Source organism: Perognathus longimembris, chromosome 13, assembly GCF_023159225.1.
Source record: "Perognathus longimembris pacificus isolate PPM17 chromosome 13, ASM2315922v1, whole genome shotgun sequence".
In the NCBI taxonomy this organism is placed as follows: Eukaryota; Metazoa; Chordata; class Mammalia; order Rodentia; family Heteromyidae; genus Perognathus; species Perognathus longimembris.
The window spans coordinates 14957005-14970756 of NC_063173.1; the positions used below are offsets into that span (position 1 = coordinate 14957005).

At 42.0% G+C, this 13752-nt stretch overlaps 1 protein-coding gene across 1 annotated transcript; it reads right to left on the minus strand.

The window, feature by feature from the left end:
• Positions 1-12040: 12040 nt before the first annotated feature.
• On the minus strand, positions 12041-12991 carry LOC125361766 (olfactory receptor 2AG2-like). The gene has a single exon (XM_048360365.1). The coding sequence runs from the start codon at positions 12989-12991 to the stop codon at positions 12041-12043; it is 951 nt and encodes a 316-aa protein (XP_048216322.1).
• Positions 12992-13752: the final 761 nt, after the last annotated feature.

Here is a 13752-nt window from a genome sequence, read left to right on the forward strand (position 1 = left end):
AAGGAAGCAAATAGGACTAGATTATGGCTGAGAAGGGTCTCTGAGTGCTGCAGCAGCTGTTGTGGGGTCCACTCAAGGAAAGGTACCCATGACAACTGTGTTCAGACAGCAAAACTGACAAGTGTCAGAAGTCTCCAGAGCCATCCTGCTATCTTCCCTTGCCTTCCAAGGGAGGGTTTGTGAAGTTTCCCTGTAGAATTGGGGACCCTCCATTTTGGACTGACTTCAACTGCACTAAAAGAGTTTTGGATGAGTCACAATGGTATTAAAAATTGTCAGAACTTTATTGAGTAAGCACGCAAACAGGCAAGCAGAAATGCAGATACATTGTAAGAGAGTGTGAATGCTTAAAGGGAGACACACTGAGCTCATTGAAATCAGGGATGTATATACATATTAATAATTATAGTATATTATAAAATATTAATATTGACCTTAAGAAAAGTCTTTAGATCCATTTTTTTTTTTTTTTTGGCCAGTCCTGGGGCTTGGACTCAGGGCCTGAGCACTGTCCCTGGCTTCTTTTTGCTCAAGGCTAGCACTCTGCCACTTGAGCCACAGCGCCACTTCTGGCCATTTTCTGTATATGTGATGCTGGCGAATCGAACCCAGGGCCTCATGTATATAAGGCAGGCACTCTTGCCACTAGGCCATATCCCCAGCCACTTTAGATCCATTTTTAAATCCTAGCCAACCTAATTATAAAACTATAAACTATCTGATAAAAATTAAGATATGTTTACCCTCTTCTACTTTCTTGAACATCCTGATAGTAATTTCTCATGTTTATATATATATATATATATATATATATATATATTTATTTATTTATTTATTTTGTTGGCCAGTCCTGGGGCCTGGACTCAGGGCCTGAGCACTGTCCCTGGCTTCTTTTTGCTCAAGGCTAGCACTCTACCACTTGAGCCACAGCACCACTTCTGGCCATTTTCTGTATATGTGGTGCTGAGGATTCGAACCCAGGGCCTCATGTATACGAGGCAAGCACTCTTGCCACTAGGCCATATCCCCAGCCCCTCATGTTTCTATTTTGAAACACACATTTAAGACAATGCTTATTGATAAAATCCTTATCCAATGAAAACTATTTTGTTTCCTCAATTTCTATTCCAAAGACTGCTTGCTTACTTGCTTGCTTTTTCTCTTCCTTCCTCTCTCGCTCACACTGTCCTTGTCTCTCTTCCTTCCTTCCTTCCTTCCTTCCTTCCTTCCTTCCTTCCTTCCTTCCTTCCTGTCTTTCTCTTTCTCTTTCCTTCTCTTCTTTCTTTCTTCCCTTCTTCCTTCCTTCCTTTCTCTGTATTTCTCTTTCCTTCCCTCCCTCCCTCCCTCCCTTCCTGCCTCCCTCTCTCCCTTCTTTCTTTCTTTCTTTCCTTCCTTCCTTCCTTCCTTTTCTTCTTTTCTCTCTTTTCTTTCTTTCTTTCTTTCTTTCTTTCTTTCTTTCTTTCTTTCTTTCTTTCTTTCTTTCTTTCTTTCTTTCTTTCTCTCTCTCTCTTTCTTTCTTTCTTTCTTTCTCTCTATTCCATCCCTCCCTTCCTTCTTCCCCTCCTCCCTCTTTCATTCTATTTCTTTCTGTAGTATACAAAGGCAAATACATTTGTATGACCGTTATTCTATTTAAACTTTGTCAGTTTGTTCCAGTGAACAATAACAAAGATTTGATGGGAGGATTTTTTTTGTAATTGTGTGCTGAACCTTATATTATTGCTTGTGAGTTCTCTGCCTTTACACTGTGAATCCACAGACAACATAGTGTGCGTCTGACACATAGGGAATTTTGTTAAGGTAAGAGGCATTGCCTGTCCCGGTGAGCTCTCAGCAAGGGTATACATTAACTAAGAGAACAAAGTTCCTCCTTCCATCATGAAGCAGCCTCATGTACCTCAGGCCCAACCCTAAAACTTAACACAGACTTTGAGTTTTATTTTCTAGTATCACTGAAAATTCCCAGAAATTCTTGTGTTTTTTGATAGTTGTTTTTTTTTTTTTCCCAGAGCTGAGGACCAAACTCAGGACCTTGCCTTTGAGAGGCAGGTGCTCTTCTGCTGAGAAAAATCCCAGCCTTGTGTTTTTATTTTCAATGAGAATGTGGGTGGGCACTTTGTAAGCTGTTTTTCTTCCTTCCTTTCTTTTTTTTATTTCTTTCTTCCCTCTCTTTTGCTATCTTTTCTTTTCTTTTCCATTTCCTTCCTTCCTTCCTTCCTTCCTTCCTTCCTTCCTTCCTTCCTTCCTTCCTTCCTTTCGTTCTTTCATTCTTTCTTTCTGTAGTATACAAAGGAAATGCTATTTAACAGAGCAAGTTATGAGTACAATGCCTCATCATTAATGTCAGCCCTTTCAACATTCTCCCCCATCCCTACCTCCCTACCCTTCTCCCCATTTGTCTTCATATTATTCATTTTATATTGGATTCTGGATTGCATTTTGCCTGCACCTTCTTCGTTTCATTTGTCTACCTCTCTCCACTTCACCCCATCTCACCCATTTCAAGTACTCATTTCCTGGCATTTATTTGTTGAACGTTGCCTTTGTAAGGAATTACACTGAGTACCACTTAAAAAGAATCTGACAGAAGGCAGAGACAACAGGTTCCTCAGGCAAGATTCTTTGCATGGCAGAGCAAACAAAGCAGCCACCTTTCTGCAAGTCACTATTTTCAGATGTTTTTCTCACACTGCTTCTCAGCAAAAGGCAGACATCACTACTCCATATTTTCCTTCCTCCTCTCTTATGGTGAGACTATAGATATTTTCTAATGAGCAGGGATTTTTATTGTCAGGGATTTTTTTTTTTTTGGCTTGAACTTGGGGTACTGTGTCTGAGCCTCTTTGTACACAGGCTAATGCTCTACCACTTGAGCCACAGACAACTTTCAGTTTTTGAGTGGCTAATTGGAGATAAGATTCTCAAGGGGAGTTTTTTGCCTGGGCTGGATGTGAACTGCCATCCTCAGATCTCAGCATGGGCCACTGGCACCTAGCATGAGCAAGAATTTTAAATCAGCCAGAGATAAGTTTGAGGCCTAGACCCAACTTCTAGGTAAGGCTGTACTTCCAGATGTACTTCCTTGCCATATTTTGACTTCATTATTGACAGAAACAGAAGAATCTCAGACATTTTGAGGCTCTGTAAAATTGTCTGTTGTAACACACACACACACACACACATACATAAAGACAGATGCATTTATTTTTCTATCAATCTATTATCATTTTATCCTGGCTTTACATATACATATATATGTATATACATATAAACATGCACATCTAAACATGTTATGTGTATGTGTATATACATACATATATATGTGTGCATGCACATATGTGTACATAATTACAAACACATTATAAGTAAGAGATAAAGGTAGAGGCTTTTTCTATCTGATACCGCTCCTAACTAGAAAAGATCTTTTCATAGGAAGAAGAGATTGGAAGTCTGACACTTGGCTCAGAGATGATCATGGGTGGCTGCTACCTGGAAAACTTCCTCGGCAACACAAGGAAGCTATTCTTCACTGTGCATCTCCTCCTTCAACCTTCCAGAGCCTGTGGTTCCCTCTTTTCCTCTGGCAGTTCAAGGCCGTACCATTTGTTTAGCTCTCTGTATAGTTTATCCATATTGCCTCTCTTTAAGTTCCAAAGTTCATTTATTGCTTTTATGCGTGTGTAGTTTCAGAAGCTTGTTTTCCTTCCTCCTAGTATGTAACTTGTCAGTTCATTTCATAGACTAAAATGATCAAAGCCTTGAAGGAAATGAATAAATTAAAAACTTTCCTACATTATATGCGATGGGAGAAAGGCAACTGAAGCCATAAGCAGCAGCTAAGGTGGACAAATTACATGTGTCAGTAGTGTTACTTACACTAATGACAGTCATGGTGATAAAATGAGCTGATGTAGGTTAATCTCATGGAATGACTGGCATCATGTAGATGTGGAAGTAGGTTTTTGCACCTTAGCAAAGAAACAATTTTGATGATAAAGTGTCTCTGGAAAAGAGACATAAAAGAGGATCTCTCCTGCTGTAATATCAAATTTCTGAATTTTTTTCTATGACTTGCACTGTTTTATACTTGCTGAGGCTTGGAGAATGGTAATGCTCAAATTCGGCTGATTTATTAGTTTATTTTTGCAGATCTTGGGGCTTGAACTCAGGGCTGGTCCTTAAGCTTTTACTAGTGCTCTGCCATTTGAGCCACAGCTCCACTTAGTACTTTGTTCCAGTTTAATTGGTAACAAGAGTCTCACAGACTTTCGGCCTGTGCTGGCTTTGAATCATGGTCCTCAGATCTTCACTGGGAAACCCTTTTTTTCTTCGTAGGAGTTTGATATAAAGAGAGAAGTTCTCTTTAGAATTTCCTTTAGTCTTAAGCCAGGCTACAATAGGGAAGAGAAATACTTTGTATCCACTCTCTAAAATCCTATTCTTTGATAAATGAACTCAGATATCCTATAGGCTCATTCAAATTCCAAAGAGACTCTTCCTGATACAATTTGTGTCCCCAGTAGTAGGTCCTGAGAACAGCCTACATACCTTGCCTTCTCCCTCCCTGGAGAAATACACATTTATAACTGTGTGCAATGTGAAGCAAAGCAAATATATTTGTATGTCTATCCTTTTTAATCTGTGTCCGTTTGTTCCAGTGAACACTAACACAGATTTGATGGGACTTTTTTTTTTTTTGGCTTTTTGTATTCATGTGCTGAGCCTTGTATTGGTGCTTGTAGGTTCTCTGCTTCTACATTGTGAATTCACAGATAATAGTGTCTGTGCCTGACACAAATGGGGTTTTGTTACAGTGAGAGGCATTGCCCGTACATGGTGAGATCTCAGCAAAGGTAAACATTAACTAAATGAACAAAGTTCTTTTTTCCACCAGGAAGCAGCCTGACATACTCAGGCTCAACCCAAAAACTAAACACAGACTTTCAGTTTCATTTCCTAGTCTCACTCCCGATTCCCAGAAATGCTTGTTTTTTTGTTTCCACTGAGAATGTGTGTGGCCACTTTGTAAGCTGTTTTTCTTTATTCCTTCCTTCGTTCCTTCCTTGCTCCTTCCTTCTTTCCTTCCCTCCATTCTCAACTCCCTCCCTTTTGTCATTCATGGGGCTTGAACTCAGGACTCGGGTGTTGACCTTGAGCTCCTTTGTGTTCAAGGCTAGTGTTCTACCATTTGAACCACAGACCACTTTCTGCTTCTTCTTCTTTTTTTTGTATTTCATTGGAGATGAGTCTCACAGACTTTCCCGCCTGGGCTGGCTTTGAACTGTGATAATCAGATCTCAGTCTCCTGAGTAGCTAGGATGACAGGCAAGAGCTACTGGCACCTGCCTCAGAGCTCTTTTTCTTGGTACTTTTGTTTATATATTTCCTGTCATCTTCCTAACTTAAGTTCTAGGTCCCAACTCATGTGGCTTCTGTCTCTGCCTCTAAGTGCAGTACTGATTATAATTGGCACGGCTTTGCATCTGTTCCTTATCCTGAAACTCTATTGATGAATTTCAGGGATGAGGACAAGATGACTGAATTGAGATGCCTAGTCCTCACCTCCTCCTTCACCCAGAAGAACCAGAGTAGCAGATACACGGATGGACTTTGAGGAGTATAGCCAAGTGAAGAGTGTAGATGGAACCTTGTAAAATTCAGAGACCTGTTGGGTATTGCTGGCTAATGCCTGTTATCCTTACATACTCAGGAGACTGAGAGTAATGTTTCAGAGATAGCCCAGGCAGACAAATCTGTGAGACTCCAACTAACCAGCAAAAAGCCCCAAGTGGAGGTGTGTCTCAAGTGGTAGAGTGCCAGATATGTCTGAGAACAGTTAGAAACACATTTTAAGATTTTTGTGCACAAGTGTGTGTGTTTGTGTGAGTGTATGAATATGTTCAGAAAGATATGGTAATTTAATGCACTATAATCAAGTGGCACTATAATCAAGAGTTATCTGGCTAAGCAAAAAAGTAAATGTTTTGAGAACTTAGGGTTTATTTCTCTTCCCTGGTAGATTCCTTAAGTTTCTTAAGTCTGGACTCTTGGTACCAGGACAGTGCCAGTCTATCTGTAATTCAATATAATTGAGTTCAAAGATTTTCTAAGAGTTAACTCTGGCTGCAAAAGGATAAATGAGTGTTCAAATGATTCTAAAGGTTCCCAAAGGTTTCTAAGGGATTAGATGTGACTTAAAACAGCGGGAAGGGGATTGAGCATGGATTCCCCTATGTAAAAAGTATTTGGAAAGTTAGTGGAGAGTGGCTTTGGAAAAGGCATTGAAAATGGCTTCCTGGATGAAGGGAATTTGGAAGTAAAAATGTCCTAAATGGTTTTCAAAGTGGAAAAAGGGCACATTAAGGATGCCAAAAGTTCACTTAAAAATTTAATTGATTGTTTAAGCACTGTTTCAGTTTTGTCCTGACAGGTCTTCTGTAGCAATTGTAGGTGGGTCCACAGAGGGACATAGACTCTTCAAGTTTTTCCCTGTTCCAGTACTTAGAGAGACTGGAATAATTTGAGCTGAAATTTTGAATATGCGTGAGGCCCTTGTAGGGATAATTCTTCTTTTCCTGTTCCTCCCTCTAAAGATCCAAGTGATTTGGATGCTTAATCTACTAATTCATGACCTACAGATGGGAATTAACTGTACATGTGAGTGGAAACCAATGTACAACCTTATGTCCATTATGAAAAAAATATTTGTTCTTGGCATCTAGATTCCTTTATAGCATGCTCTTTGAGGAAATGAGCATAACATGTTGTTTTGTTGTTTGCAGGGGATTGATTTCTTCTTCCCCTCTCAGGCCCTCCTGACAATTGTCTTCTGAGGGTTTTGTTATTTTATTATTTTCTACTTTTGTGTTGGTGTTATTGGGTTTTGTACTCAGTGGCTCAAATTTATGTGGCATTGCACTCTATTCCTTTCTCAATTACTGGAATTATGCCTCTAACGCTGTTCTTTCAAGTTAATCAGTTTTAAGAAATTGTCTTACAAACATTTCTGCCCATCTGGCCTGGAATTCTGATCTTCCCACTCTCAGCATTCCTAGTAGCTTGGATTACAAGCATTAGAGAAACCGGTGCTCAGTCGCCATCAAAATTCTCTTCATTTTTACTTTGATCATGATTTTATGGCTTAAGTGTTGTAAAGAGTCATAAATTTGTACCTAATTGTATATGAGAATTTCTTTATCTATCATTTATCTGTTTAAGTCTGTACCATTACCTGCATTGCTTAGGTATCTGGCACACCTGGAGGCAGTTACCTCCCCCTTCTCTGAGATCACATCTAATCCACCTGGCCATATCTCCCCCCTGCCCTAGATAAGGCATGGTCCTTCAGTGGTTCAGCCCTTCTCTCCAGCCATGCATCATCTCGGCCACAGGCATGCAGTTGTTGAATAAACTTTTCTCTCCTGCCTGAATATCGCAGGGTGTTCCCCTTCATCAGCTACCTACTTTAATAAACCTTACATTTGCTTCCTTGACCAGGGGAAGGGCTTTGAGTCAGGACAGGCAGAATTCCCATTTTTCTCCTTTTTTTTTTTCCTGAGGAGTTTCCCCAGTCCTGACGGCCCTTTTTCCACAAACCAAACTGCTATGAGACGCCACACAAGACTTTTCATCAATACCATTGCTGGCCTCCACATTCACGTCTACACCACTTCTCTACTCAGGCGAGTCAAACTGCTCCACAGGTTCTCTGCTGCTCTGGTACCCTGCCAGAGAACTTCCCAGGCCCAGGGCCCCGTCACCGCTGGGCCAAGTATGCTTGGCTTTGCAGACTTGGCCTTCTTTTGCTCCAGAGGGTGCTAGGTGAAGTCAGGATGCTGCTTCTGCCGGGTAAGCTCTCATTCACTCACCAGGCTGACTCTCTCTGGCACTTTTAATGGGTCACTGAGTCCTGCCCAAGCCAGGACACTCAGTTGGAATGCCTCTTGCCATTGCAATGAGGCCTGCTCAAAATACTCTCAGAGATACACTTTTTGCCTCTAGTGGTAAATGGTCAAGTCATTTACATTTAGGCTTTTTGTTCTCTTTCCTTCTTTCTCTTTTCCTCTTCTCCTCTTCTTCACTCTCTCTTTCTCCCTCTCTCTTGTCTACCTGCTTGTCTGCTTACTTTATAAAACTCCAAGTCATACCATCCTGATAACAAAGCTGCTTCTTTTCACAGACCTTGGACACTGAGGCTTGACCATCCAATGTGCTTTGTCAGCAAAGATATCTAAAAGCTGCCTCTTTTCTCTAGCATTGACCACGTGGTGGATTTTAGGTTTAACAGGTACCATCTTGGCACAGTGGCACCATGTGTCCTCTCTTTGTGTACTGTCTCCTGGCCTCTCTCTGGTCACCATGGCATCCCACTTCAGCTGAATTGGTTTGTCAAAATGTGGCTTCTCCATTTTGTAATTGAAAAATTTTGTTTGCTGGCAAAGTTTTTGTTTTTCTTGACAACCTGGTTCTAAAATATTGGACAAAATAAATTATCATTTATGGCTGGAATTCCAAAGGTATGGCCAAAATTCATTTTTGTGTGCTGTAAAACCTATGTGCACAGTGTGTGTGTGTTACACGTGTGTATGTCTGTGTCTGGGTAAACTTGTTACCTGACACTGTAATCAAGTCATTTGTTAATGAAGAAAGCCTTGGAAATGGGAACCAAGGAAACAGAGTGTAGAGAGAAGATGGTATGACTATGTCTTGAATTTTTTAAACATAAAGCTTATTAAAATTGGCATGTAATGAAGTTAGATATAACTTAAACACTGATGTAAAGCCAGTATGCCACTCTTTATGTCCATCCAGCTGTACTAAATCTGTGCTAAAACTCTTATTACATCTACTGAGTTTTGTCATTGCAGAATTCTGGCAAGTATTTGTTGGTCGATTCTTGATAAGGTGCAAGTAAGCTCTTGTCCTCTTGGTCTCCTTGTTGCTTTAATTGGGAATGAAAAGGGGCTTTTGTGGCAGTTCAAAGCCAGCCCAGGTAGAAAAATCTCTCTAAAACTTCACCTGCCAATTAACCATCAAAGAGCCAGGCTGGAAGCATAGTTCAAGAGACTTACATCTAATTAACCAGCCCAAACCTGGAAGTGGCACTGTGACTCAAAGTGGCAGAGAGGTAGCCTCAAGCAGAAGTGCTCAGGGACAGTGCCCAGACCTTGAGTTCAAACCTCTGTGAATGCCAACTGGGGCGAGCCATCCCAACAACAAGCACCTAGACTCCCGGGACTCAACCAGTTCAGGGAACAAGAGACCATGGAGAATAGTAGGAGGAGAATTTTGTCATATCCTAAATGGAGTCATTTTACACTTGCCCTTTCTAACTTCTAAATGGACAGGAATTTACATTCTCCAATCCAGCCTTAGTCTAGCATATTCTCCCCTACCTGGTTGCCAGATGTCAGAAGTAGCTAGGGACATTTTTCACCAACTCCAGGACAGCCTGGAATGCAGGAAGTAAGTATAAGTACTAGCCAAGTCATCCTGTTATTAATTTTATTCCCCAAATCCTTCCCTTTGCCTTTTGTGTGCTGCTCTCTTATTTTTTATTGTCCAGCCCTGACTCATGAGCCTTCTTCCAGGCTTCATTCAATGACTGGCATCTACCACCAAGGGACAGCTGCTACTTACCTTCTCCAGGAGGGGCCACATTCATGCCTTTTGCCCTTAAGGTCAATGCTCCTTGCCAGCAGGAAGTAGCCAGAGAGATTCTGTGTCCTTTTTCACAATTATTAAAAGGCCATAATGTAAGCTCCACCCCCAGTGGGGCACCATGCAAATATCCCCCCCCCCTTGCCTTTTTAAGTCTCATTCCAGTATCTGCATTACCTAGGTAACTGGCACACCTGGAGGCAGTTACCTCCCTCTTCTCTGAGGTCACATCCAAACCACCTGGCCATACTTCCCACCCCCTGCCCTAGATAAGGCAAGGGAAGTGGCAGTTTAGCCCTTCGCTCCAGCCATGCATCATCTTGCCCACAGGCCAGCATTTTGGGAATAAACTTCTCCCCTGCCTGAATACAGTGTGATGTTCTCCTTTATCAGCTACCTACCTTAACAAGCTGTCCACTGTTGGGGTTCAGCTTTGGCTTTGAGGGGGAAGGGCATTGGAGAGTGCGCCCGAGATGCCGCCCTTTCCCCATCCCTAGGGAATGCAGAAGCAGGCCACAATTCTCTGGGTCCGGAACCAGAAGAACCGGCTTTGTGAACAGCCCCCAAACTTTCTCGCCAGCCCATGTGCCCCCCCAGTCTCGCGGGTTTTCGCCCCTGGCGTGGCGCTTTCCAAGTGACATTAGCTCATGAGGGGGTCCTATGACAAGCTCGCCAGCCTATCGTCAGCTCTCTGATCGATGACCCCTTCTCTCATCACCTCCTACCATATCAGCCTTAGCCCCTCCCTTATTAAATCAGATTTGCTCTTGAAGCGTCTCTGAGATCCGCGTACACCTGGCTTTCTACATGGGTAAGGAGGGGGTAAAGCGATCTTGTACAGCCCCGTGCACATGAGGTCTTTCCTGAGCCCCCCACTCCACTCTGGCCTTACCTGCGGGTCGGGTGACCAGGGGAGAGGGCGAGAAAGGGAGCTGTTAGAGCAGAGCAGAGCCTGGATTCCCACGCCAGGGGAGGCGACCCGAGCCCGGCAGTCCACTATGTAATTATGGTGTGAGATATTTATATTTATATGAATTTCCTTTTGAAAACTGAGATTATATTGAATGACTAGGAAATTAAGAACTATAGGAGTTTGATATGTATTTTTTGTGAAGAATCAGTTTTAACGACTAAAAGGTTTATAAACTTGGACCTTGTTTACCCATTTGACTAACATATCACTTCTCAGGAGTCAATCTTTCTGAGACTTGAACATAATGCTAGGCCTTGAACACCTAAACAGTGTGGATAATTTTTTTTAACTTTTATTTTGAGGTACAGGTGATGTCCTGAGGAGTTACAGTTACGTAAGTAAGGTAATGTATACATTTCTTGTGGAACATTACTACCCCCTTCCTCATTTTTCTCCCACTTTTCTTTCCTCTGACTGCCTGCCCCCCCCCCCCCATGGTTGTAGAGTTCATTTCCAACTTAGAATCTTCTGGCTATCTTTGTTGCATTATTTCATCCCTTGTCCTTTGTTTCTCCATTTTGTTATTCCACTTCCCTTACCCAAATCACTTATATAAACAAGACAGAGAGTACCAGAATTAAACACAGTGACTACACAGGATAAACCAAAGGGAGGGAAAATGAAATAGGAAAAAAGAAAATAAAGAAGGGGAGAATTTCATATGGTACATTAATGTGATCATCATCACCATCAACAACAAAACCTCTTGTTCTATATCTTCTTGGAGTTCATTTTGACTGGTGTCATTTTATATGTCACAGGAACATACCTGTTGCAATCCACTGTGTGCTCCCTAATCCTCCACTACCAGGAACAACACAACAATGGAGATGGGAACATGGAACTGAGGTTTGTGGTCCCAGAGGACCTGTAGCCTTCCTCCAGCTTCAAATCCCAGCTGTCCATTAACCAAGGTTTTATTGGTCTTGTGAAAGGAAGTAAGGTACAAACTTACATATGACAATATTTTGTATACAAGTAGTAGGTGACTTTCTTATTCTGGGAAAGAGAGCTAAACAGTAAACAGCTTGCAATTCCCATAAACCTAAGTCTACCCTCAGACTCCCACAGTTTAGGGTGGAGTTAGCCCACACCCAGAATAGTCTGAGTTTCCCTTAAGCCAGGACTAACTGACTTTTCCAAGAAACTCCCTGTGGTCAGAGTTCTTGGAGGAGGCATCTTCCTAAACCTTTTGGGCTTGGGTTTTTGTGCCCTCACACATACCTATTGGGCTATTGTGTTCCTCTGCCAGGGCTCTCCTCATCCTATATTAATTGTTACAAATGAGGGAAACCATGGAGCCTATTTTTCTTTGGGACTGATTTTGTTGTTTTTGTATAACATTAAAGAATGTCTCCTATAGCATTCCATTAAGGAGAAGAGTTAGAAGCAAACTAGACTTCCTCCCTAAAGAGTGGAGGGTGCTGACAGCATATATTTCTCCACCATCCTTCTCAAGGCTCCCATGACCTCCTTATTTCTCAAACTGTAGATGAGGGGGTTCAGGGCCGGAGTGACAATTGTGTAGAACACAGAGATGATGTTGTCTTGTCTGGGATTATGGAAAGAACTGGGTAGGACATACATGAATGTAGCAGCTCCGTAAAACATCCCAACCACAGTCAGGTGGGAAGAGCAAGTGAGAAGGGCTTTCTTCCTGCCCTCATTGGAGGGCATGCGGAGCACAGTGAAGAGAATGAGTGTGTAAGAGGTGACAATGGCAGAAAGGGGGAGCAAGAGGAAAGTCACCCCTGTCACATATACCAAGAGTTCATAGGTGGAGGTGTCTGCACAGGCCAACTTCAGCAGAGGGGGGATCTCACAGAGCAGGTGTCTGATTTCCAAGGCCATGCAGAAAGGAAAATGCATGGTGTAGGTGGTATGTCCTAGAGCACTCAGTGATGCCAAGATCCAAGATGTGGTCACCATGAGCCAGCAGATTCTTGGTCTCATGAAGATCATGTACTTGAAAGGATGACAAATGGCCACGTATCTGTCATAGGCCATGAAGGCTAGAAGCAGGTCCTCTGTACCACCAAGTGTCAGTGCCAAGAACATCTGAAGGGCACAGCCTCCAAAGGAGATGGAGTTATCTCCAAGGAGAAAGTCCATGATGGCCTTGGGTGTGACAACTGTTGTGAAAAGGAGGTCAATGAGAGAGAGCTGCCTAAGCAGGAGGTACATGGGCACGTGGAGCCTCGCATCCATTGTGATGAGCAGGAGCAGCAGCCCATTGCTGGTCAGGGCCACCATGTACAGGACTGTGAGTGTGGCACAGAGCAGTTCAGGAAACCCGCTGTCATTCAGAATGCCCACCAAGATGAAGCCACTTCCCAAGGTGGAGTTCCAGAGCTCCATTCTGTGTGAGTACTTAACTACTTAAAATAGAAAATTTATAGTGCAAATCTGCCTAAGGGAGTTCAATTGGTTGGTTGATGGTCTCAGGACACTTGGCATTGCCGAGATGAATCCAAGAATCCTCAGAATTATAATTTACTTCTTTATATTTCCTCTCTGCTTTCTGAATTTATGAATATATTTATTGATTTATTTTAACCCATCAGCTATATGGGTAATAGTCTTGGACAGCACTGGTAACCGTTAATTTCCTTTATATAAATCATCAAGGTGTATACATAAGAAAAATGACATAGAGGAAAAGTTGAAACCCAGCTGGTTTTATGCTTAACGTCTACTTGGCATTACTAGTCATTTTTCAAGTTCTTCATAAAACATCCTTTGCCATTTTCTTCTTTGACAGAATGTCTGCCTTTACTTTCTGATCTCAGGGTTATTGGTAGCTTCCTTTTCAGAGGAATCAGGGTGTTGGACCACTTATCTCAATAGTCTTCAGATGTGTAGCTCTCCTTTATTCGCATCATGGCTAGTCTGCTGGAGGACAAAAATATTCTGGGATGAATTGAATAGATGTGTGAGATTGACTTTTTTAGAGGTGAATTGGTACAAAAGGTATTTGTCTACCTGAAATGAATACTAAGATATATACTTAGGTAAGAAGGAAAGTCAAGAAATAGATGTGATTGGTGGAGTTGTGCAAGTTGTTTTACTCTTGTAATATGAGTAGTAAACTACAAAAACAGGAGATTATAGGGAATCCC

Excerpts from the sequence above, each read along its gene's own strand:
- LOC125361766 (XM_048360365.1), bottom strand. The coding sequence starts at position 12,991 with ATGGAGCTCTGGAACTCCACCTTGGGAAGTGGCTTCATCTTGGTGGGC.